At 42.6% G+C, this 27,163-nt stretch overlaps 1 protein-coding gene across 4 annotated transcripts in view; it reads right to left on the reverse strand.

Annotated features, from left to right (window-relative positions):
- Positions 1 to 787: 787 nt before the first annotated feature.
- Positions 788 to 27,163, reverse strand: part of MAPKAPK5 (MAPK activated protein kinase 5) — a 631,170-nt gene continuing 604,794 nt past the window's right edge. For 2 of the 4 annotated variants that reach the window (XM_078667433.1, XM_078667435.1), the window contains 3 exons: positions 19,534 to 19,649; positions 18,607 to 18,711; positions 788 to 4,806 (listed from right to left, as the gene is read on the reverse strand). In XM_078667433.1, coding sequence (XP_078523559.1) covers positions 4,712 to 4,806; positions 18,607 to 18,711; positions 19,534 to 19,649 — 316 coding nt within the window. In that variant the 3' untranslated portion in view covers positions 788 to 4,711. Of the gene's footprint in view, positions 4,807 to 18,606; positions 18,712 to 19,527; positions 19,650 to 27,163 lie in introns of all 4 variants that reach the window. The other 2 variants (XM_078667434.1, XM_078667432.1) reach the window with 1 other exon arrangement.

The following is a 27,163-nucleotide window of genomic DNA, read 5'->3' on the forward strand; positions in this document are numbered from 1 at the left end:
TTAGTAGGTATGTGAACATCATAGCACAATTAACTTTCATAATTGTGTAGACTACGGTCATATTTCATATAAAATTTCACCGAAGTTCTGTTGGAAATAAGTTCAAGAAGACACCCTGTTCCAGTAGGCTGGCACTGCGCCCAAAGCCACGCCACGCACAGCCATAGGTGATCTCATTAATCTGTGATGCCATCAATTATGTCACTTAACACGTCATGAGTGATGTGAGGTCATAAGCAGTACATGGCAGGGTGCAAGTTGTAGTAAGCTCAGTAAACTACAACTGGTGAATTTCAGTGTTTTTTGTTTTAAAACGATTCTTTTGATATTATTACAAGGCCTAACTACAACATCACTTTAACCGTTGGTCAGCATGAAACAAAAAAGTATATTCTCAATGTAAATGTATTCCTTTCCCGTTTGCTGAACTGAATGTGAAAGTCTGCAACACTAGCCAACATTCTCAGCTCCTGAAATCATACCTGCCTTACTTCCAATCATCTTTCCGAACCCACAAACTTGTGCCATATCTGTTCTACTATAAAACATCTTCTTGTAAAATGTTAGGATTTTTTCAAATTAAGTAAACAAAATCAGAATTTATTATACATCCCTTTCCACTGACGTGCGTGGCCACATAATGCCTCAACTTGCAATTGTGATATTGTTAAACATTAAGGCAATGGTTAAAATAATGTAAAGGTGATGAGTGATTATACTCGAACTTCTTCAGCAAGAGTCTGTTTGGCAGGTAACAATCTTCAAGTAAACAAACAAGACAAAATAATTTTAGTAAAATCAATTTATGTACATTGATGCCTATTTACAATATAATACTGCTCAAAAAGATACCCAAAAAATGACATAACAATAAAAAGATGACAAAAATAGGTTTCTTAATACACGAAATATGGCATAGAAATGTTAATAAAATAAACAGTTGGAAACCGGTTGTCATTTACAGGTGTAAATACTGAACATTACTAAACAAATAAACAAGACTTTTTGGTTGCTCTTTTGTTTGCTTTCTTAGTTGCCAGCAGGAACATACATTTTAATAAAAAAGAAATCACAAGTACATACATTTTTAGAGGCCAAATGATTTTACATCAATAATAAATAAGAAGGTATCCAAGGTAACAGCAAGTATTTTTACTAGTACCTGATTTTTTTTAATTTTAATTTAAAATGCATTGCTTTTTAATTTTTCACTACTGCTTTATTTTGCAGATTTCATCACTGGGTCCTTTTCACTATATGCAAAGCGATCCCAGTGTGACATGGAGGCTATCTTGTGGACTTCCTAAAATCATGCTTAGCGATACAAGAGTAACTGTGTAATTTTTAATCATAAGGCAAACTGATGAAACCTATATAAAAAGGGAAGCAAAAGATGTAAATCATTACGATTTAATAATTAAAAGTTCAATAAAGTAGCATATGGAAAAGCAAAATTAAGTAGAAAGGTATTTAGCAAAGGACAACCTAATGGCTGGCAGTGCGCCACAACCATATTTTCAGAGTGATTAAATATAGTTATTGGCTTAAATTATAATCAGAATGTATTAAATAAGGATATCTGTCAATAATTTAAGTTACTTGCAAAGTATTATATTGTTAAATTAAACACAAGAAATATACAAAAACATTGAACTTCAGTCGAAGTAAATTATCCTAAATGTTTTCCCAAGACGCATTTAAAGGTTTAAAAATTGAACAGTATAATGAACGTTTCTAACACAAACATAGGCAACCGTTTCATTGTCGATAAACAATACTGAGACGTGTGGAGTCAGTCAAAAATTAATCTAGTGACAACTTAGAGTGAAGCACTTTAAAACATGTTTTAGAATGTTTAATCAAGAATTAAATTAAAGTGTCAGTTTGTGCCAAGTTAAAATCTCATATTTATGTCTTTTCATAACCTGTTTGCAGAAAATAGCCACTGATTCTTTATCTACACAAAATGCATTATGTAAAAGTGATAACACCTTCAGAACTTATTTCATGCCAAGGAAATCCTGTTTCTATGAAAACAGAAGGAACCCTTTAACTTTAGCATGCTGCAAAGGTAAATGTAACGGTTATTTCTTAGCTCAGCTAATGGAGTGATTCTGGTACTAACCATTTTTTAGGTTGCATTCTGTTCTTTAGCCAGCGAACCTATCTATGGCTACTGGCATGCGAAATTTAAATAAGTGTGATATTTAACAGACCTGAAAATGATTTGAACATAATAAGTTGAAAAATATTAAGCAATAGTTTTCTTGTGATCCAAAGTTGCATTCAAAAAGGCATATTGGCTGTGTTCTAAATGACTGAAATGTCCTGATACGCTTGCAATGCATTCCCGATAAAACTTACCAGGCATTAGCATTTACAATTAGACTTTGTTTTACTGCTGCTCCTATATAACCGCAGGAGAGCTAAAAGCATTGTTTGTCAAAAGAGTCAGAGCATTCTAGTTTAATAATGTGCATGATAAAAAAAGCTAATTGAAAAAAGGTGCACTCAAGTAAAAATTAAATAAATCAATTTAATACTAAAAATCATAGGTATGACTGGTGAAAATGCCTGGAATGATTAACCGAATTTATGCCACAATAAAGTAAATGTAATCCAAAGCATTATTACATTGATTTACTCAACTTGGACAAGAAAACACACCATTAAATAAGTAAGCATTGGGATGCCATTCTTACAATATGAAGGTCTTTGTATCTAAAGTTCAGAACATGGTTGGCTGGACTCCCCAAAAATATCTTGCCAACAATCCTTCTGACACCAAATAAAATTATTTCAATTTCCATGTTAATTAATAATCTTCCAGTGGAGTGTGTAGGCAAAATCATGAGTTCTTCTATATTAACAAATTAAAAATACTTTCCATGGCATCATGTATGCAGTCAGTATCAAACATTCTTGAGTGTCATTTAAAAACCCATAACGTGAAATTATATGTATTACATATACCATCGGGCACACAGATGGAAAAAACACTCAAAGAAAAGGTATATACTTTGAGTGAAAAACAGACATTAAATGATATTTCATAATTTGAATTAAACACAGTGATGGGCAATGTTGGTACTAACACAAATTCAACTATTTGCATCTAGAGATTCACACCTCGATTCAAATTTCACTTTACTGGTCACCAGAATATTTGATTTCCACCTTTAATCTATGTTCGTCCGTCTTCCATTTTATACACTGTTATAATCGTATACATTTGCTGTTACTGTTATATGTTTATATTCCCAAACACACCCAAGGATGTGGCATGCTCACAGTATGCACATTTCAGAAAGTAGAACAACCAATTAGATTGGGACATTCCTATTCAACACTGAGGCACATTCTGAATTGAGATAGGAAGGAAAGTTAAGAATAAGTGACCTGGCAAATACCTAGTGCTCAGGAAGAGGCTGGTCAGGTTAAAATTTAGGACTTGAACATTTGTGTCACATGCGAATACTAACATTATTACATTAATCGCTAAAAGACAGGTGAAATGTTTCTTCTATTCTGATGGAAAACAAAGAAGAATATACAGTATTTAAAGTACAGCATATCTTAAAGTACAGTATACCAGGTGCTGGGTAAACTTCGACAACTTCAAGCCATAAACACAAAGTACAGCCCGGTTTTCAGTTTCTAAATGTAAAAAACGTTACAGAAATGTTAAGAGCACTTTGGCCTTAAATGTTCCTGCAGTGTGCTTTCCAGTGTTGGTTCAATACACAAACCAAAACATAACAAGCTACACTAAGCCATTTAGTAACAAAGCGTTGAAGAGTACCTGTTCCTAAAAATCCTAAATTGGCACTTAAGTTTGCAGCATTTATGGTTCAATTACCAGTGCCTGCACAGGCACCAAAAATCTCAAACTAAAATATCTAAGAATAAAATAAATACAAATAATTTAAAAATATACGATTCTTAGACACTCATCATTGGCAAAACTAAAATTAGGAGATTCTGGTCAATGGTGCTTCTAATGATAGATTTACAATTCACAAAAGTGAATGGATCACTCAGAAAGCTTTGTGATCAAATCGAGCTAGATTCCAATGCCAACGCACAACATCTAAGGCAAACTATAGTAAATGGAACATTGGAAAGTAAACTCCTACCGGAAATAAATGATCTGAATGAAACTAAAAATGCAATACAAAACATGATTTTAACATCACAGTCTGTAGTGTACATATTTCTATTTGAACTGTATTGGCACCTCTGGAGCAGCTGGTGAAAACAGCAGAAAGTGGCTCTTCTATTGCTGCTAATTCTTGAGGAAATGGGTACCATTGTACCTATAAAGTTACATTCCAGAGAAGGTTTTCAAGTATTTGAGAGCAAAGTAAAAACAAAAGGACTGAAGCAGTCTTCCACAAGCCGGGAACTTATTGCAGCCTGAAGGGATGTAGTGATGGAATGAAAAGCACGGATTTGCATTTCTTTTTGCGGATCCTATATTGAGGCTACAGATGTTAAATATGCCCCTTGCCATAGTCTCATGACTTAACAGTATGCAAGAACTGAATTCTATAACGGAGTGCTGAAAAATATTACAGTACCAATGATTGTTATCTACAGCTATATACCCTTTTCAAGCAGTGTCCCGATTTAATGAAATATTTATTAATTTACATAAAATTACTGTACAATTTAAGAATGACTCAAATGATAAAAAAAATAGAAGCTTCAGCTATTGTGAATCGGGAGAGTTTGTCTGCTCTTCAATAACCTGTTTAACAACTTCTGCAAGCTTTAGCCGATCTACTTTTTCCGTAAATCCTCTGCCTGCAAAAAAAAAAAAAAGTATATTAACAGGAGGATAAAACATACAAGAGTTTGTAATTCAACATAAGTGTTAACAACCATTTTTTGGCGCAATAAAGGGGTTGCTGAACTGTTCCTATAGACAGACTAGGGGGATTTGACTGGCGTGACCAAGGTGTGGAAAGAGACACCCTAGGGCATCCATTTTGTTGGATTTAGTTGCCTCACACACCCAGAAGGGTGTCATGCTTCATCATCGGCGTTTGCTCCTCGTCGGGGAGGCGGTGCAATCCCCGACGGGCTCACCTCAAAGAGGGGCTCTTTGGCGGAGATCTTTTTATCCAACAGCCTTATGGTGAAGTGGGGGTGTGTGGGCAGGATGTAGTGTTGTGTAGCGAAAATATTAAAATGTAGCAAGGGGTACCGGAATTAACTTTATTCTGAGGGTCCCCTGGCTGCTATTAAAAGGTGAAACTAGCTCGCTAGGTATCAGCCAGTTAGGTCGAGTGACCCTAGAGAGGGCTAGAAGTGAGACTGGTCGACATGTTTCTCGCTCAGGGTAAAGTCACCCGCGATTCATCAGGACCTTATAAAAAGTGTAAAGAAGAAAAAGAATTACAACAACATGCTTGTGTCATGTGTGTGGTCTACAATACCTCTGTGGAAGCTCCTATGCCTAATGGTCAGGGACTACTTGCCACATGAGGGGTCGGCGGGTCAGTACATCGGGGGTGAGTCTATTGAATGCAGCTCACTCTGCCCGTGTCCGCGTGGAAAAACCTACCCATCTCCGCCGAGCTCGAGTCACTCGACCTAACTGGCTGATACCTAGCGAGCTAGTTTCACCTTTTAATAGCAGCCAGGGGACCCTCAGAATAAAGTTAATTCCGGTACCCCTTGCTACATTTTAATATTTTCGCTACACAACACTACATCCTGCCCACACACCCCCACTTCACCATAAGGCTGTTGGATAAAAAGATCTCCGCCAAAGAGCCCCTCTTTGAGGTGAGCCCGTCGGGGATTGCACCGCCTCCCCGACGAGGAGCAAACGCCGATGATGAAGCATGACACCCTTCTGGGTGTGTGAGGCAACTAAATCCAACAAAATGGATGCCCTAGGGTGTCTCTTTCCACACCTTGGTCACGCCAGTCAAATCCCCCTAGTCTGTCTATAGGAACAGTTCAGCAACCCCTTTATTGCGCCAGTTGTACCTGAAACGGACACTTGCTGATACTGGACCTTCCACCCCTCAGAGTGGTAATCTGTGTCCGTTGATCAATTGATCTATTCCCCTCCCTCCTTTGATAAATAACAACCATTTTTTCCCCCCATTTTTGACTGCTAGATGCTGGTTTTCAACTCTGACAGTATACTGTGGCCTGCTAACCAGACGTCAGTATGAGTGCTCCTTCCCCTAAAACAAGTTAAAGCCTAATTGTAATCCAATTGGCAAGGCCTTTAGCACCCCTATAAGTCCCTAGCAAATGGTGCACCTGTGACCTAGGGGTCCCTAACGGCTCCAGAATGTCTTAAGCCACCCTATGGGACCCTCACAAATTGCATGCACACTGCCCTTGAATACTGCGTCATTTACTGAAACCTATGGTGTTTGGTATCAAACACCTTGCCATAATAAATCTATACTGATGCCAGTACTTGATTTATTAAGACATGCACCCAAAGAGCACCTTGGCGGCCCCCCTGAAACCTTCCTAGTCTTCTAGTGTGCTAGCTGACTGGATTCTTCCAGTATGCCACCCCCTGCAGGTGAGATCCTACGCTCTCAGGAGGTCAGGAACAATGCCTGCTCTGGTGTTATCACCTCCTCCAGCAGGATGGATAGTGAAGCGGCATTCCAAGGACAGGAGCTGCATTCCAAGGCCAGGAGCTTCAAAGCCTCATCAGCTTTGGATATGCGACCCCCGGGTTCATTCAGACTTCGAGAATGCCACCCCCTGCTCTTAGGTCCATTTGGCACCAGGAAAGGCAGGAAATTAGATAGTCAGGCGGCGTATTGCGCTATCAGCTTAGGGGAGGGCAGCAAGGAAGTGAACAACCAAAAAAGAATTACGATTTTGTTTATGGTGACATTAGGAACTCTGGAACAAGGTGATGCACACTCCTCCCAGGAAGAGGTCATCTAAGGGGGTGTAGTGACTCACTGGCTACTACCCTATACTCCCCTTAACGCGCCTAAATTGAATATTTGGGTGGCCCCCTGAGACCAGGAAATCAGATCAAGTCAAGGCTTTGACTACTGGGAACTGAAGAAGTTGAAGATGGACCATCAGAGTGAGAACAGAGGACCTGCACCAAAGACTGGCGCCCAACCCTGCAGGTTACTTGTACTTCGCTAATCGCTGAAGCCAACTTCACAAAGAGCTGGACACTCTCCCTAAACCCTTGGAGAACCGTCCAACACTTCACCAACTGGAAAATATCTCCCTTAGAGTGGAGGGGCCACTTTCCTACACCTGCAAGCAACTGCAGCTGCCTGATCTAAAGTTCACCCTCCCGCCGGGCCCACAGAGGAAGCAGCACCCCAGCAAATGGTCTTCGCTCTCCAGGAGGTGAGATCCATCTCCCCAGCGAGTTTGGAGATGCCAGGACTCCCAGAAGCCACCCTGCAACAATACCCTCGGTACCGGAGCAGTTGCTGAAACCAAGGCTTGTTGGGTGTCCAGTCCAGACTTCATCAACGCCAACCTACGGTTGAGAGACATCAGGATTCAAGATGCCAGTGTGGCCCTGCTTCCCTGTTTGCCCCCCCTTTACCAGGTCTCTGACACAGAGTGACCCCGCCTGACAAAACACCTATGACAAAACACCTATGCACCTGAGCCTCACAGCCAGAGTCCCTGGAAGCCGACAGCGTCCCTGTGCCCCAGTGACCCTAAGAAACCGAGCCCCTGGTGGGTTTTGCTAGACTGGTCACCCAGATCCCACTAGCAGCCTCTTTAAAAAAAAAAATGTATAGGTACTGTTTCCTATTGACTTTAGCGGTTAGCACTTGAGGCTACGATCGCGACCAGCACCTCTGCAACAGGACACACCGGGAGAGAGTAAATTAAACAGCTGGTGGTTTCTTGGACCTTGGCCCCTACTTACCTCGAAGTCCAGAAGAACAGTTCTTTAAGTGACCCTATGAAGAGAATGTTTCTCCCATAGGATAACATTACCGCGTTCGAGGCTTATACCTCAAATCTGACAGCTGTCATTTTCAACTGTAAAAATTGTGAATGTATAAAGTAAATTTAACAAGTAAGCCAAAATTGCTTGCCCACACTACCACTAAAGACAGCATTTGGGATTATTAATTTAAAGTACATTACATAAAAAGCCAGCTTCCTACACATCCCGATGAGGGAAAACACTGGATCCCAAAATTTATCTTTGTCTTGAGTCCCCCCAGCTTCACTCTAGGTTTTTGGTTAGTCCCGGAAACAGCATAATATTTTGATTACAAGTCCTGAACACAGAACTGGATGTCACTGTGTTTAGTAAGCCTTTACTTTAGGTTTAAAAAGGGGGGGTGAGGTGAGGAGGGGCGGAGAGAGCAGTGTTTGTCATTATGATATACGTATGACATGGCAAGTGCAGATTTACACTTAATAGGCCTGCTCTCACTCTCAACAGAATGTATAATGACAGAAGGCACTAAGTTATGACAGAAAGGCAAGTCCTCTGAAGGAGAATTTCAGAAGTAAGAAGTGGCTCACCTAGAAATCGGAACCCTTTTTGCAGACAGTCACTACTCTGGTGCTTTAAAAGAGACCATGATACCATTATAGAAGGAGTGTTCCGACAAAGAGAAAAATATGACTGCAGAGGACGGACAGGCAGACGAGCTAGGTGGCACAGCGAGTTCCAGGCTGCAACCTGGGAGCCAAAAAACGCAAAAAAGATATGCTGCGGCTCACGTGCTGTCAGCGGTAGCAGATGAGCTAGAGGTCAAGGCGCACATCCAGGATGCAAACCGGGTGTAGCTGCAAGCTGAAAACCACAAACAATGTCTGCCGCAGCGCACATCCCGCAAGCAGGGCAGCAGCAGCAGATAGCCTACACAGAACGGCACACTCCAGGCCGGGAGCCGCTGAAAGCTGCAAAAGTGTGTGCTGTGGCCTGCATGGCGCAAGCAGGGTAGCGGTAGGAGCTGCAAACAGACACGGACACCGAGCAAACTTGAGGGGCAGAGCTTGTAGTGGAGTGCCACTGCGGTCACCTGGAGCCCGTGGAATTGCTGGTGAGGGACGAGTACCCTGAAGGCGTGTGTTTGCCGGTCAGCCGTGGAGACGCAGTTGGTAAGTGCACTAGGCTCCCAGCGGTGAACGGAGGCGGCTGGAGTTTGGCAGGTGCGGCTTGTTCAAGCAGAGAAGCACGACCTCTTAATGCTCACCTCAGCCCATATCCAACAGAAATTGACACAGGAGAATGGTGAGGTTATGTTAGCCTGCGCTGCGGCCAGCGTACAAGTGAGGGTTATGTTTGAGAGTACTGTTGGTGACCACTTAGGTCTGTTGAGACCCCTACTGATTCTGCTCCTGCTGATGGGGAAAAACAGATTGGGCGCAAAGGTTGAGGGTGAAATTAAAATAAGCCCCTCTGATTTCCTGACTGGCCAGGCTACAGCCAGTCTTTCGTTGGTTCTTCCCTGGTTGCTGTGGTGCTGGTGGCACTGGCCAGAGCTGCAAATCGACAGAACGCCAGACCACTACGGATGCTGCTCAGCCACGGAGGAAAACGGAAAAACGGCTGCAGCGAAAAAACGGGCTACCGGCTACGGGCTGCCGGCTTCCATCTACTGCCTATCTGCCTGGCCGAGAAGCTATTTGGGCCGCTGAAGCCGTTTTGCGCACCGCTGGAAGCAGCTGTATAGCCGACGGGCCACGCCGCGTGTGAGGAGCGACGTGTGAGGAGCGGCTGCTGCAGGCGGGTGTGAGCGCTGAGTTGAGTGTGTTAAGCGCTGCAAAAACAACACCGCTGCAGCAGGAGGGGGGAGTTACTGCTGTGCCCTGCCTTAGGGCACCCAGCCCCCCACCAGCTCCAACGCCGAGGCGTTACGAACTGAGAAACCCCGGGGAAAGCCAGGAGCCGGGAGACAGGAGGACTTGCGAGCCGGTGAGTCAGCGCCAAGGCAGCAAAGCACGGAGCTTGGCGTAGGCCTGGGCTGGGGGGGGCATATGCAGCAAAGCTAGAGCCTCAATCCCCCGGGCAGCTTTTGGGACAGAGGCAGCGGTCCTGTGCAGCATTAAGCAGGACTGAGTAGGAGCTGCACAGCAGCAGGAACAGTAGCAGTGTGCGGCGAGGGCAGGGACAACTTCACCTGCCACATTAAGGCTGTAGGTCACCCCCCGTAGGAGAACACGTTGACCTCAGCCGCCCCACCACCGCAGTGGGCACGCCTCCTGATCGAACCGGGAAAGACAACTCATCTGGGCAAATAATGAGGACCAGAAACTCGACCTTAATACAATCACAGGAAAAGCCCCGCCCCCACAGATCAGCTAGGAGACGGAAGGCGAAGCTTTTCTATCCCCCAGGAGCTGGGGGCTCGTACCCAGGGCTGGGACATTGGGACGGGGAACTTTCAGGGTCTTCCGGAACTACCGGAGCAGCGCCGACGTCCCCGGGACCTCCTATCGAGCTTCTAGCACTGACACCGATCCCAGCCCCGACCCCAGCAGCTCCATCGGGGAAGACCCATAGCCCGCTTAAGTCAATTCCCCACAGGCCTCGGCCTGGCACTAAAGAAAACACTAATGGGACCGCAGGGAACAGAGATATAAGAAGCTTTCTGTGCCCCAAAGTAACTAGCTTAGCCGAACCCCTCAGGACTTCAAATTGCTCACCGCCTAATAAAGCATTGGAGGACGGGCAGATCCCAAGCCCCATAGTCATCCAGGCACCAGGCATACCTCTTTCACCAACAATAACCACGCTCCAGGGTGGAAAAACCCCCAAACTAGAGACATTAGATAGGGTTGTACCCAGGTCCGCTCACTCTAGAACCACAGCTCCGACCTACCAACAACTGGAAGACTTTCAACTAAGCCCGACCTTAAACGGAGCATCTACTTTCGATGCACCTAACAGCATACATTCTGAAAACGAAAGAAGAGCCTTGGCAAACGGAGCGCACTTGCCCGACGTGCCTAATAGCACTCATGTATCCAACGAAGGAGGAATCCCAGAATCATCGGCCGCCCTTCAAAATCAGTCACTGAACCTGTTGAGATGGAGCACAAGATAAAACGGCTCAGCCATCAACATCAGTGAGTAGCCACACGGATAAGGGGGAGAAGCCCCCAGCGATTACAGATCATTTATCACTGATCAACGAGGCACTCATTTCAATGACAGGTGCAGCAATAATGCACGCAGACAAGCTTGACGCCCAGATTAACATATTACAAACTGTCGCAAACCTGATCTCTGGGAGCGACTCCAAACTGGATCACTTGAATTCCCTGATCCGCAGAGCACAGGACAGCACATACTTCAAGCCAGAGTCATGCAGCTGTAGCCCAATCCTGCACAGCTTAGAAAAACTCCCAAATATCATGACCACATTAATAGAGGATCTTAAGAAAGAAGTAAGTAAGAACCAGAACTTAATTGCACAGGATCCCGCTCAGGTTTCTTTAAAAACACAAGGCTCAACAAATTTCCGAAGTTGCAGCACAGAAACTCATAAAGGAGAAAAGATCGCCAGTGCGGAGCTTCCAGCAACGATTAATGTGAGCAGTACAAACGCCACCCTGAATCAGGCTAAAAATGATATGGAATATGGCCCATAGGAGTCAGAAATTTCTGGACAATAATGCAATAAAACATCGTACCCGTAAAAGTTTTAACAGAACATCAAGCACATGTAACATTTGTAACAATAGAGATCAAGATTCGAAACATGTTATTTATTTGTCCAGCCTTATTGTTCTATCGCTGTTAGCTGTTGAGAACTCTGTTTAAAAGAAAAAATGTGTCTGAACGACTGCTGAAGCTATACATTTACTGTTCAACCCATCAAATGAAATGTTTTGTATTCAACTTTTTAAAATGTTTTTTAAGTTGGTATTGAATGACTCAGGAAAGTTCTGTTCTCTGATCATGTTTACTGAATACACTGTAGGGGGCAAGTGGCTTTATTGTATTAATATTATGCTGCCTATCTTAGTATTTTATGTACTTTTTCTTTTTATGTTGGCTTCTTAGGAGTTCCAAATGATGAAATAAACACTTGACTGCAGAGAACTAATTTCAATCTGAAGGATCTGCTCTAAAAATGTGTACCATTAAAGCTAAGCGAAAAAGCCATAATCAATTTCAATTTAGCGAGAGTACCTGCTAAGAGAGGGTTTTGTTGGGACTCTATGGAATTCCTATTCAATTTTTAATTGCCACTGTACTATATTAGTACTGTAGTCAACGTACTTTGCAAAATCAAACAATTAATTTGAGCCTCTGAGATACCATATTAAGCTACATGTTAGAAGATGTTATGTGCCTTGACTTAGATTTTAATGCATCATGTTCCCATACTTTCATAGATGTTTCAACGATCTGAACAAACAATTTAAACTGGAAAACTGAAGAACTATACACTGGTTTGTGCAACGTCAATGGACATCCAATTTAACCTCTTCGGAGCTCAGGACGGCCCCCGGCCGTCCGACGTAACGGTGGGCGTGGGCTAAGGACGGCCGGGGGCTGTCCGAAACCCACCCACATATTAATTCTTCTGCATAGCGGGAGAATTTGCACATCACCGAAGGGGTTAACAAAATCACCAGAAAAATATAGGAAAAAAAGCATTCAAATATTTACAGTAATGTGTTAGGAGATGTGACTTTTCGATATGCTCTGCTTCAAAGACCCAAATCCTAATGGGAAGAATTAATACCTTCAAGTATATCTAGAGGAATTCTATTTTAGCGGAAGGCGCACACAATTAATGTACCAAAAGCAGCAACTCATTCGTTGCGAGTTATCTAGTGTCGGTAACGAATGGAAGTTTAAGACGCACAATTGTGGTGAGAGCGAAATCACTTCTGAGCTAACCAGCTGTGCAGGCTATTTTCAGTTAGATGCAGAGAGAAAGAAAGGGTCCAATGTGGGTACCAGTAGGCAAGTACATGGGTGGGAGATTGTTACTCAAGCAAGCATTGGGAGAAGATGGGTTACTGTTTTGCTCCTAGGTAACATGATTATGCACCTATAGGTGAGGTGCCGGAGAAGGCTAACCTACATGAGGTGGAACCATTAACTCACTAGTCGCTTTAAATATGCTGTAACAAGAAAGCAGTGTCCCCACGTTCGTATTACCAGCACATTCTGATGTCAGAAGATGCCTGAAATCAGAAAATAAAATCCTGGAGTTTATTGGGAGAGGACAGTCTCCCACTTATTACAGACTGGTTATGTTAAATATCTTTCTCAAACATTGAAAGGCTTTAAAAGAACACCAATAAATCCAAAAAACTTAATACAAAAAAATAAATAAAAAAGAAAGGAAAACCAAAGATAACATCTCGAGGGAAGCGTGGAAAAAGGAGGCATGAGAATAGGTTCTCAGTCATGACTAGAATTAAACATGAGCAGGGGTGGGGATGGGGGTGAGAGAGTTCCCCCCAGAAATAACAGCAAAGGTAAAACAGTGAAAAAAGCGCACTTATTGTTTCTTGGTAATTAAATCTAAGTAATGAGTGTTTACTTTCACAGGGATGTTAATGATATGGCATCTAATAGATGGCATATAATATTCTCAAAATTGTTTACTCAGACACATTAATCCATTAAAAAAAGTTTCTGAAATATTACACAAATCTCCAATGAAAAGACTGGCTGAGTGAGGTTTTACATCGTCAAAATCCTATGTAACATGGAGACAAAAATAGGGGGTGGAGTTGCTGCTGACCCCGCTAAAGTCACAATGGTGGACTCCCTTCTCAAGGACTGGGTGGAGCTCTGCATTTTCAAACTGGAGACCCCGTCTGGTGATTCATGGAAGAATACTCTAATTTATCACCTTCCTGGGCCTAAGAAAGACTTTAGCCATAGGCTGACAGAAAGACTAGCACCCCATGTGCTAGCCTCAGGCAATTATCTGTTGGTGGGTGATTTTATTTACTATGGAGAACTAGACTCTGGCCCGGAGACAGTACTTTTGTTTTAGAGCTGCTGGGTTTACATCAGAAAGTAATTGGCCTTACGCACACAGCGAGCAACACTTGATCTTGTCTTTTCTAACTTCACAAACCTTCAGTTTGACCCTCTTCTTCCTTTAGTTTTGACAGGCCATTATTCCACTCGCTTTCAAATCCCTATCTAAGGAGAACTTTCTGGCCGCATGAAAGAAGGCCTTAGAACGCAAGGCCATCCTCCTCGTCTTCTTTTCCCACCCAATAAACTATTAAAACTCCTAATGTTAACAGCACCCTTATGGATTTCCAGAAAACTCTCTCAGGCCCTAGATACAGTTGCTCTCTTAAAACAAAGCCGCTCCAATTCGGTTAGGTCTCATTCCCCCTGGTACTAGGAGGAACTTAAACAGGAGAAATTGGCTTGCAGAAAATTGGAGGGAAGATGGCGCATCACAAAATCTCTTCCTGATAAATCTGCTTACGAACTTGCACTAGGGACCTATCACAAAAAGATTAGAGACACTCATAGGTTCCACATTATTAATAGTCTTGATAATGCTGGGAACTCGGCCAGAGAATTGTTTAAAGTGTTAAAATAGTTTATTAAGTATGCTACCTGTGCATCCACTATTTCGGCCTCTCAGCCATTTTGCGATGCTATCGCAGATCATTTTGAGGAGAATATCTTATTAATCTATTGGAACCTTTCTAACTGCACAATATGGACGGAAGCCCTCTCTATTATCTCCCCTGTTACCAACCTTCCTGTCTCACTGGAAGAGTTTGAACCGGTTACCTCAGCGCATGTTTCCAACATGATGAGTAGAATGAAATCAGGCTCCCCTTCTGATCTTTCCCCTCTGTACATTATGGTGATGCAACAACCATATTCCTTCCTATCATTACTTCGCTGTTTAATCTCTCTTTCAGCTTTCCTTCTCGGTCATTGGTCTGGAAAGCAGCACAAGTCATGCCTATTTTTAAACAAATCTAATGCTCATCCCCTTGAGCCCGCCAACTACCGACCCATATCAGTTGTATCTCATCTTAGCAAAATCTTTACTAAACATACAACTTTGCCCTTACTTGAAAGCCCATTTCCTCTTGATCACCGCTCAGTTGGGTTTTAGTTTCCTATAGTGCAGAAATATTGTTGCGGGCAGTAGTTGGCACTGTTAGGCTGTCCCTTGACGATGGTTTTCCAGCTATGTTGGTGTTATTCGATCTATCTGCTTTATTTGATACTATCTCTCATTCAATCTTCCAGAGACTCGAGATTGGTGTTTGCGGAAAAGTTTTGAAATGGCTCAAAATGTTTCTTAGCAACCAGACTCAGACAGCGCACCTTGAATGTTTCAAATTGCACACTATGAACTAAGATAAGGGGGTTCTGCAAGGCTCTTCTCTGAGCCCTACACTCTTTAAAATCTTTGCAGCCCCCCTAGCCCAAGTGGTAAGATCATGTGGCTCTGAAGTCATCTCATATGCAGATGACACTCAGTTGATCATCTCTATCAATCAATCAATCAAATAACTTGTAAAGCGCGCTACTTACCCGTGAGGATCTCAAGGCGCTGAGGGGAGGGGGGTGCCATTACTGCACGAAGAGCCAGGTCTTCAGGAATCTTCTGAAGGTGAGTAGGTCTTGGATCTGCCGTAGGTGGGTCGGGAGGGTGTTCCAGGTCTTGGGGGCGAGGTAGGAGAAGGATCTGCCTCCGGAGATCTTTCGTTGGATGCGGGGGACAACGGCGAGGCTGGTGGAGCGGAGCTGGCGGGTGGAGGTGTAGAAGCTGAGTCTGCTGTTGAGATAGGCTGGTCCGGCATTGTGGAGTGCCTTGTGCGTGGGTGAGGAGCTTGAAACTGATTCTCTTGTCAACAGGGAGCCAGTGCAGGTCTCTCAGGAGGAGGGTGGTGTGGCTGCGGCGGGGCTTGTTGAAGATCAGTCGGGCGGAGGCGTTTTGGATGCGTTCCAGTCGACGCAGGTGTCTGGCTAGGATTCCTGCATAGAATGCGCTGCCGTAGTCTAGCCTGCTGCTGACGAGGGCCTGTGTCACCGTTTTTCTTGTCTCGGTCGGGATCCACTTGTAGATCCTGCGGAGCATGAGGAGGGTGTTGTAGCAGGAGGAGGAGACGGAGTTGACCTACTTCGACATGGAGAGGGAGGAGTCGAGGACAAATCCTAGGTTGTGTGTGTGGTCAGTCGGTGTTGTTTCTAGCGTGGTCAGCCACCACGAGTCGTCCCAGGCAGAGAGGGTGGGTCCGAGGATGAGGACCTCCGTCTTGTCCGAGTTCAGTTTCAGACGGCTGCTCCTCATCCAGTCGGCGACAGCCTTCATTCCCTCGTGGAGGTTGGTTTTGGCGTTGTGCGGGTCCTTGGTGAGGGAGAGGATGAGCTGGGTGTCGTCGGCGTAGGAGATGATGTTGAGGTCATGTTGGCGGGCCACTTGTGCGAGGGGGGCCATGTAGATGTTGAATAGCGTCGGGCTGAGGGATGAGCCCTGGGGGACGCCGCAGATGTTGGTGGGTTCGGAACGCAAGGGTGGGAGGCGGACTCTCTGGGTTCTGCCGGAGAGGAAGGACGTGGTCCAGTCGAGGGCCTTCTCTTGGATTCCGGCTTCTTGGAGGAGTGCTTTTAGAGTGCGGTGGCAGACAGTGTCGAAGGCGGCTGACAAGTCCAGGAGGATGAGGGCTGATGTTTCGCCGTTGTCTAGTTGGCGCCTGATGTCGTCTGTGGCGGTGATGAGGGCTGTCTCAGTGCTGTGGTTTCGTCTGAATCCGGACTGGGACAGGTCCAGGATGTTGTTGTCTTCGAGGTGGCGGGCCAGTTGCGTGTTGATGGTTTTCTCGATGACCTTTGCCGGGAACGGGAGCAGGGAGATGGGTCGGAATTTCTTGAGGTCCTTGGGGTCCGCCTTGGGCTTCTTGAGGAGGGCGTTGATTTCGGCGTGCTTCCAGCTTTCCGGGAATGTCGCTGTTTCGAAGGAGGTGTCGATGACCTTCCGTAGTTGGGGTGCGATGGTTGCTCCGGCTTTGTTGAATACGTGGTGTGGGCATGGGTCTGACGGTGAACCTGAGTGGATGGAATTCATGACCTTGTGTGTCTCGTCGACGTTGGTCCAGGAGGACAGGTGGTTGGACCGGGTGGAGTTCGCAGGAGTGGTCGGGGTGTTGAAGCTGTCGTTGATGTCAGCGATCTTCGGGTGGAAGAAGGTGGCCAATGAGTCGCACAGCGGGACGTCGTGGCGCTGGGGTTGGAGAATTCTATGGGACCCAATCCTTAATCCACCAAAAGCAGATTTGGTGAATGCATGAGGAAAATTGCCTCTTGGTTGACCTTGAATTGCCTACAGCTGAACAGAGATAAGACTGAGATTCTGCTGTTTGGCAAGGCCCATGCATATTGGTTGAATGACTGGTGGCCTTCTCAGTTAAGCTCGATCTCCCACCCTAAAAAGGTGGTAAAATAATTTGGTATCCTGGTGGACGAGAACCTCTCTATGAGACGGCAGATAAGATCCACCTGCGGTGCCTGTTATGGGATCATGCATATGCTTAGAAACGTTTTTCAGTGGCTCCATTTACATACTAGAAGAACTCTCACTCTGGCACTTATTGTAAGCCGGCTGGCTTACGGAAACGCCCTCCTAGCGGCTAATAAGTCGTTGTTCTCAAAGGTTGCAAGTGGTTAGAATACCAATGCTCTGTAGGTTTGCAAACTTCCTCACTGCTGCCCATCAGAGCCCACAGAAATTTCTTCACTGGCTTCCTGTGAGAAAATGTTCTTTAATCAAACTCTTGTGCCTGGTTCACAAATCTTTAGTTGCTAAGGGCCCATTCTATCTTCAAGAGAATCTCCAACCAGATCTTCCTACTCGGAAACTCAGATCTAAAGCACAACTTCTGTTAATTGACCTTTCCGCTTGTAAATTTGTGTGTTCAGTAGGGCTTTCCCCCTTAGCTTTCTTAATGTAAGCTCCTTTGGAAACAAATTCTCTCAGCTTCATCTATATAACATCAAGAACATCAGATCATATCTTTCTTTTTGTTTCTCTGAAAACTATTGCTACAAACTCTATGTATTTCCCTTCCTAATTACATTGACATTATTTATGTAGGTATTCATAAGTAATTTACTGTTCTGCTTCAGAGTTCTCACAATTCTTGCGTTTGTCTTATATTCGGTCTTTCACAGCAGTCAGACATCTCCCATTGTCTTCAACTTTGATGGCTAACTATGCTCTCATTGTGCACTGTGAGACTCCTTGTTCAACATCCATGACACTTATTTATAAACTGAACCCATGTGCTTGTCTTGCACTTGTTCTTACTCTTCTGGCCTTCTTGCACCAAAACTAAAGAACCAATCAGTTTAAATCAGGTATGAATCAATCAAGCATACCCTTAATTAAAAGCTTGCTGAAAGCCCACTTTCTTAAATAAATCAACTAATCTTTAAAGGCTGAAATTTGTTTTTTTTTTACTGATGTTTTCATCTAATATTTTGTATCACTCGTTTTCTGTCTTGTCCAGCACTTTAGATAAATTCAATAATTAGACTAACAATGATTAAAGTGTAATACATAAAATTGTTCTTATATCAACACATTTAAACATTCACAACCATTGGTGGCAGGCATTCACTTAATAAGAAAGTGTCAAACTGATCGGATCTCTTACCATTCCAACTGAAGCTCTGTAGGGTATCTCGTAATAGTTTACAGTCTTTGTTATACTGCCATGCTTCCTGCATCAGTTCATTCAATTTCTCATCTTCGTTCTCACCTAGCAAAATATTGTTATATTAGTACTCTCAGGCAACAACTTCTTCATTCGAAATTTTCAGACTCAGCTTGTCAATATTTTCTTACTGCGCTAAATATCAAGCAAGTATTTACATTCTCTGCTTTAAACTATTTCAACATCAGACAAGCAAGAAATTACATTTAATGATACATAGGCAGCCAAGGAACAAAAAGCAATAAGGAATGTAGTGTTGTAAAAGCAATCAAGATTGCAGTTTCTGTTTTTAACGTACAAAATGTAATGTTGAATACTAGCTATAAGGAAGGCCCGACATGGCAGAGGAGATTTATAGCCAAAAACTACTACATAGATCTTCAGATTCCAAAAAGTCCAAGGGTTTTGGCTGTTCCCGATGACCAGACTATATTATAACAATGAATACCAAGAGAGCTCTAACTGGTTTATGGGCTTTTGCTGACAAATGTATGTAATAGATGAAAATAACTATATGTTATGGACAAGTGAATAAAGGATATGGTGCATGAAATTTTAAATAAACAGATGTTTTCCAAATTCATTTATTTCTTCTATTGGCATCCTTCAAGAAATGGCATGATCTTTGAGGGACTTTGAAGGCAATTAACCTCGCACTGCTGGAAAAGATTTAGCCATTCCTTTAGAGGACAATGATCCACACTCGTATTTCTTTTAGGCCTTTGCATTTTCACTTCATCTCTTTCCACCACATGAACTTTATTCTTCAAAAAACATTTGCATGCTTGCCAAAGAATTCAGTTGTACATACTACAAACACACACACTAATACAACACTTGAGAGGACTTAAATGTCAGAACCTTTACCAGCCTGTGGTAGAATGCACTGAGCAATCACGTCTCGTAGCTTTTCCAAAGCTATATTCGAGTCTTCCGTCCCATTTTCAGGGTCATGGATATAAACTCCATCTTTAGGTTTAGTGCTATAATTATTTGAAGAGAAAATTGACCTGTTATAGAAAATAATAAATTCCAATAGTGCTCTTAAAACAGTACACAAAAGCAAACGGACGTCAGGCTTATTTACTTTACATCAACGTTTTCATTAATTACAAAAACACAATACTTTCTTCACCTATATACAGACTTCTGGAATACTTAAAATAGGGAAAATATCTTTCGAGAATGGTTAAAACATTGGAGATTTGAACAACATACGGAATCCACATGATTAAAACTTTACTTAAACAGGCATTAGGGGCTGTTTTCAAATTCTTTTACAAAGCAAAAAACTAACAAAAAGGGTAAGATGAGCAGAAACCTCAATGAAGTAGAATTTAAGAACGCCAATTAAAGTATACAAACTGCTCTCGGGAGCCCACGATACACTGCAGCATCACCCAACCTTCCATTCTAACAGCTAGCTAAGCAAAAGTACCTTAACCACTTGCTTTGTATCTACTCCATGGGCTTTACTGAGAGAAGCTGGCAAGGTATTTATGAATTTAATCAAGGGACACAACTGAAAAATTGGTTAACACAGCTAGCCTTTTCATTGCTCAAATAATTTTCATTAAAATTCACAATATAAAAGAATAGAATGTTTATTCCTTAAGTGTTAAGCAGTGGATAGTCAGGACAAGTAGAATTAGGAAGATGATGATCATAAGAAGTTAGGTAAACAAATCCACAGACTGATATGACCAACATGTATGTCTATTCTGGAATCACTAGTATTTGGCAAAAGACAATGCAATATATTATTTTAGGTTAATAGGTCTAAAGGGGAGAAAAATGCTAAAAGATTTCAAGGAGCGAGGGAAGGCATTCTAAAATTTGGCCGCTAAACAGCCAAAGGCTCGACTGCCACAGTGAGATTTCTTGAAAAGAGGGAGCCTTAAAATATAGTCTGCAGCAGTTTGAAAGCAGTGAGTTTTGTAGTATCTCTGTAGGAAGAGAGAACCCCTTTTATACACTGCCAGATGCACCAGGCAGAGGGTTTGAAATCGAATTCTGTTTTCCACTGCAAGCAAATGAAGAGCATGCCAATCTGCAACTGTCTTTTAAGTCCGAAATCATATGAATTGCCATGTTCGGAAGTAATTTGAGCCTTCTGGGAAGAGACTTCGGAGCACCCGAAAACAGGCTGGTCCAATAGTCAATCCTTGAGAAGATGAAAGCCTGTGCCACTAGTCTACAACCTTCCTGAGGAAGAAAGGGATATATTTTCTGCAGCAATTTTGAGATGCAAAACAACATTAAAAACCTGAAAAGACAGTGACAGGATTTAGTACAGACTTAGATTCTTGATTACAGTTCTAAAGCCATGTGTGGGGCCAGGACTGATTGGCCAAAAATATAAGACCGGCTGCATTCATTATGACGGATAACAAGTAAAACTTGTCAACAGAGTTTCATATATCCGACAGGATGATTTGTCAAGAATACGTTTAATTTGTGGAAGAAAAAAAAGTCTCCAGCAGCAAGCAATATCTGGCCAGCTAAGAATGTTAACAAGACTCGAGCCCAAGCATTTCACTTTAAAATTATGGTCACATTCTAGGCAAGACAACTTGATCAATAACCCAGCTACACTATTTAGTATCTAGTTGGGAACTGCTCACAGACAATGGTATTCTGCTCTTGATCACCACCTTGGCGACTAATAAGCAGAGTATCATCAGTACCCATCATAAAATAATACCTAAAAGATAGAATGAGTTTGATCAAAGGAGTTGTTGGGATTACTATGTTTTTCAGTGCAGAGACTTGTCTTGTCTTATTCACTTGTTGCATTTTGATAACTGTAATTCCCATCAAATGGACGTTTCTAACACATTCTCTTCAGAAAATGAGTCATCAAATGACTCATAATCATGACAGGTTTCACTGCATTCATTTTTGCATTGTGTGGGGTTATCATTCATATGCTATGCAGTAGGTTAAGATTACAAAATAATAATTTGAAAATACATTTCCTGTTTCTTAATGCTATTTTAGATGTTATTCATTCAGGAAAGAGGGTTTGAAGTTCCACTGTGTCCCTGAACTCATGTTGTGGGACTGATAGCTTACAGTAAACCTGTGTAGTATTGCTCAGTGGGAGGAGTATGGTTGCAGTCAAACTGGATTTCTAATTTGTATTTGTGCATTGACAAATTCCTTGAGCCATGGAGTTAGATATCTGACCAGGCAACTTGGGGTGAAGGGGTGAGGGCAGGTCACATCAGTTCCATAAATATCAGTGATGACCCCGGGGCACTCATTGATTCACAGGACAAACCACTGAAACAATGAAGAAGCGATCTTGATTCTTTGTCTGGCCTCTAAGATACAATGACAACAATTGTAGGGCTTGCCCCAACATTGATTTCTTGTATCCCAAAGGGCAGCACTTCAGGCAAAATGGTGTTGAAGGTGGTCAAATGGTTTAGAAGAATAAGGTCCACAAAGACATCTTGATCCAACACCCATCGCAACTTATTCGCTACAACAATCAAAGCTAATTCTGTATTGTGCATTAGCCTAAACCCTGATAGAACCGGATCTAAGACCATTACCATTTGGATTCAGACAGTGTGCAGTACTTTTAATTGTGGCAAATTTACAGGCTTATCAAGACCAGAACAGATCTTGGTTATTATCTCAAAAGGAGGTAGGCAATCATATTACTAATCTCTTGAGTATCATCAATATTCCAAGAGAGACAGCTGGGATTAATACAGGAGTCTACAATTTTAAAGATCTCCTTTGTCAAATTAGAGGAGGCAGTAATTCAAGGTTTAAGATAAGACTTTTTGCCACTCTGATCAGCTTTTTGTAAGTGGGAAGAGTTGTTGAATACACCTTTGTCATCAGCCCCATAGTCTCTTTACCACACTCTCTTACAATGTTTTTACCTGTAACAATTCCTCTGAGAACCAATTTGTAAATAAAGTAGCATGGTGTAACTTTGTATTTTTGTTACCAGCTGGTAACGAGATAAGGGAGAAGATTATTGCTCCTGGACATACACTATATAGATAGTGCTATACTGGGCCAAAAAGCACAGATGTTTCACAGAAATTGGCTCATTTAGGTTCAATTTCCACTGATTCTGGCACAAAAACATCAAAGGGCTTTTTTCTATATTAAATTTGTAGAATTAAGTAGAACATTCTCAAATGTGTTAGGGGACAATTTTTTGGTCTTCCAATATGCACATCTATAAATAAATTAGGTTGTTAAATGAGTGAACAAGACATTTTAGGTAGCTGTTATTCTCCAAAACATGTATGCCCCATTAAAACAAAAGACAGATAGGACATTAATGACAACTTCTTAAAGACAAAATTAGTATCCTTTGGGAAGTGAACATACATTTCAAAAGTTGGCACTGCAATAATGGACAAATAGGTTGATCAAATCAGAAGGTGAAAAGGACCACCTATTGCTACTTAATAATCTCTACTGAGTCTCATTCTGAGAGGCCCATTAGTTTGGAAGGTAATACCTCACCAGACAAAATGCACACATCACAGGTCGTAGAATATATTGGATAGGGTAATACTTATCAATTGAGAGTTCCCTACCTAAGAAAATGGGAAAATGTGTTATTATCCTATGTTGCAAAATTCAGATTGCTGTTGTGTTTTCTTGCAAAAATGCCACCATTTTTACCTGGCAAAATTTTATTAGGGGAAAATGCAGTATTTTTGCACCAGCTGTACATGTGTCGGGTGCAAACTCCCTTTTGGAATGGTGAACATTAAGTTTTGGTTCCAAGATTTAACGAGTTCAATGTGACAGAGAACAGACAGAAAGTTCTTATTCCCATATCAAATACAGATATCAGCTTGTAGCTTGATGATTCACTAAACTTGAGTTTCAAGTGCTTTCTTTAAATCCATTCATTACTAAACATATTTACTTTACAGATAATACAGCACTGAAAATCATTCGGATGTTGTGACAAAATGAATAAAAAATAAAAAACAACATCTAAAAACTCTGGGATAAAGAGCAAAAGCTATAAAATCTGTGAAATGAAACGCTACAGTGAGCCTGTCTTTAGTAAGTGCTATTCTTATCCTGGCATTCTCAAATTTCTGGGAAAGCTTTATAAGTAACATCAAAAGGTCAAGTGATGAACATAAATAAAAAGAAGTAATTTACGTAGCTGTTACACTGGAGTTACTTAATTTCAGTTGCAATGCAATGTGCAGGAATAGAAATGCGATAACAATAAATAACAGGAATGAACACATCGTTAAATACCAACAAATACTGAAACAAAGAAATGACACTGTATGAAATGTCACTGAAGTCTATTGTGATGCCATATGCCACATCATGGATTACGTAATGATCACTGCATTTGGGGTGCGAGTTATATTTGATTAGCTGGGGGGTGAGTTATTATTTGTTTAGCAAACCCTAGCAAATCCATGAGGGGACAATTTCTGGGGGTTTCCATTTTTGTTTAGTAAAAATAGCTTCATTTTAACCATGTTATAAATGTTTTAACTTCAACTTCATGTTTAATGGTTATATTATATAATATTTATGCAGATGTAGAGTGTGCAATTTATTACCATTGCTGAGAATGGAACACGCCACGACTCACAAGACATGAAGCCCTAAATATCAATATTGCACTCCGTCCATCTACATGTAAAGTTTATGCAATGAAGTTCTTCGTAAATATTCATTTTAAATAAAGCTTTGTAAAAAGATACCGGATCCAAAGAGGGAAGATCACTTTGAAGAAGCCTTACAGATGTAATAGTTGTTCCCCAATATTAACATTGTCTTTCCCGTGTCAATGTTGCTGCATGATAACAGAGAAGAAATATGTTACTTACTCTGGAAGCATCCATTCGTAGCATGTAGTGCTACAGATTCACATACTATGCAAACTCCTGCCATCTAGTGTTGGGTCCGGACTCTGCAAGTTGTTTTTCAGTTTTCCTCATCTTTCAGATCTAATGCACTAATTAAGTCACCTTCTTGAAGCAATGGCATTACGTCTTGAAGCATTGCCATATGAAAGTGTTCAGATTGTATGTATTGATTTAGTGGCCATAAGTCTGGTATGGGACGTAGCAACCCATCCTTTTTGGTTTTAGAAAGTAAAGAGAATATGCTCCTTTGTTGTGATGTTTGAATGGGACCTGTTCTATAGCCCCTTTCTGTAGTAATGCTTTTCTTCTTCCTTTGGCAGATGTAGATGCTGTGGATTTAGTTTGCGTTTTCGTGGTCCCTGCCTGACGATTTGTAGCACCTACAATTGATGGAACTGTTCTCTTGTGGGTGTGTCTTTACCTCTTCCTCTATTCTTGTAACCACCTCTACAGTACCCTCAACTTGCTTGTTGGTGGTACTGTTTTTGTTGCCTCTGGTAGCATGTTTCCTGTGTTAGGACTTTTGAAGGCCCCTCTGACTTGATAATGCTGAAAGTACTGCTGCTTTTGTGGTGTGACTTGCAAAGCACACATTGATTTTGCAGTGTCTGTATCTTTTTTTATTTTCTCTAGCTGCGTATCCACTTTTAGGCCAAATAGATGTTCCCCATCTAATGGAATGTTCAGAATGTTCTGTTGCACCTCAGGCTTAAACCCAGAAATGCGTAGTTACACGTCTATCCAGCAGTATTGAACTGATGATGCCTCTTGCAGCAGTGCCTGTTCCATCAAGTGCACATCTAATGGTAGCGTTTACAGTTTGTCTGCACTCATCACTAACTCTTGTCCTCATTTTTAGGTCCTGTGGCGTTAACCGCGCGAAAGCGCGGTCTCGCCAGAGACCTTTCGTCAGCGACACAGCTTCCCAGGAGACAGGAGCTGGCCGCGCGCATCTTGCAAAAGGCGATTGGAGCAGGCCGCGCGCGCTCGCCGTGGCCATCTCCTGTCTCCTGGGAAGCGCAAACAGACACAGGCACACCTCCCCCTGCACGCATGCGCACACACAGAGACACACACACACAGGAGCGCACATACACACACGCACACATACAGAGACACCCCCCGCCGTCGCACACATACACACACACACGCGTGCACACATACACACACGAGCGCGCCGCCCCCCAACTAAGTCCCACTTACCGCCAATCCGGTGTTCTGTAGCCTCCGCGGGGCTCTTCCTCGGCCATGGGAGCCCCGCGCCACCCTCCAGCACGCGGAACATCCCAGGCCGGGGCCAATGGACTCCGAGAACGAGGCTGACGTCACAGTAGCCCTCCCTCGCCCCCTCCTCCGACGCCAGATGACGTTGACTGCGGCTGCACGCTGAGGGGAGCCGCCATTAGAGCAGCTCTATTGATTTCTGATTCACACTGCAGCCGGGGATTTAGAGCTGGTGGAAAAAATGTGTAACAAAATTCCTGCGAGAGAGGCTGAGTGGGAGTGCGTGCATTAGAGGATGTGTGTGGAAGTAAAAGCGATCCCCCAGGCCTGCTAGCCTATCGTGCTGCATTTGTCATCCCTGCCAGGGCGACATCCCCCCACCCCCTCATCCCAAGCTTCTGCAAACAGAAGAGAGTCGGGAAGCTTCTCCCTGCAGTCTGCTGGAAGCCCCTTGGTTTTTTATTCACTAGTGGTGGGTGTTTTTCCTTTTTTCCTACATCATCCGGGAATGTGAGTTATCTTTTCAATGGACGGTGAGGCAGCCAAGCCCCAGTTCCTGGCTGCCTGTGGCACGCGTGTTACTTGTGTTCTGTAAAAGTTGCCGCGAGGAGCTGCGCTGAGGCAGTGCATGCAGAGCAGCTGTGAACTTGAACTTGGCAGTGATTAACTTTTCCTTCGCCTTGACGCCGATGGATGCAGCGTTTCCGCGCTCCTAGGTAGGTGTCTGGCTTTTGTACAGTTTGAAGAGCTTCTCTGCAGCAGTTTTCTTTCGTTTCCTGTTGGCTCCTGTGAAGTTAGAATATCATTGGAGTTGGGTGCTTTTGACTTTCTTATCGGCTGGGCGGTGTTTTAATTCGGGAAAGGAATTGCGTGTTGTTTATTTTAATTTGTTTTTATTTGTATAGCCCCATAGTCTTTTCATGTTTGGTACGGTTTAAACATGCTCTCGTCGCAGGCAGCTGTTACTTCTTGTTGGTCTCAAACAAACTTTTCGCACAGAAGAAATGTCTGTAAAGTGAAATAGTTTCTCTAATTGATGTAGCCGTTTGGATGGCATCGCGGCGCTAGGTGCAGGTGAATTCAAATTAAACCATGTAATTGACCCACTCGAAAAACATTTAGGGTACTTTGTATTTAAATGATTTATTGATGTGATTTTTTTCAGATAACTGTAAGGTGCAACAGCATTTTAAAGATGTTTACATAATCATGAATGCAGGTATTACGAACAGCAAATGCTGTGTGTTGAAATTCAAGTTCCGCTAACAAAGGTGTGCTATATGCTTTAACAAGTACCGCGCTACAGGAAAAGCAAACACAGCATGTGAAAAGAACTTTACTTTTCAGGAGCACGTGAACAATAGCAAAGTGCTGATATCGAATTAGACATG

The sequence above is a fragment of the Lissotriton helveticus genome, chromosome 11 (genome assembly GCF_964261635.1).
Source record: "Lissotriton helveticus chromosome 11, aLisHel1.1, whole genome shotgun sequence".
Classification (NCBI taxonomy): domain Eukaryota; kingdom Metazoa; phylum Chordata; class Amphibia; order Caudata; family Salamandridae; genus Lissotriton; species Lissotriton helveticus.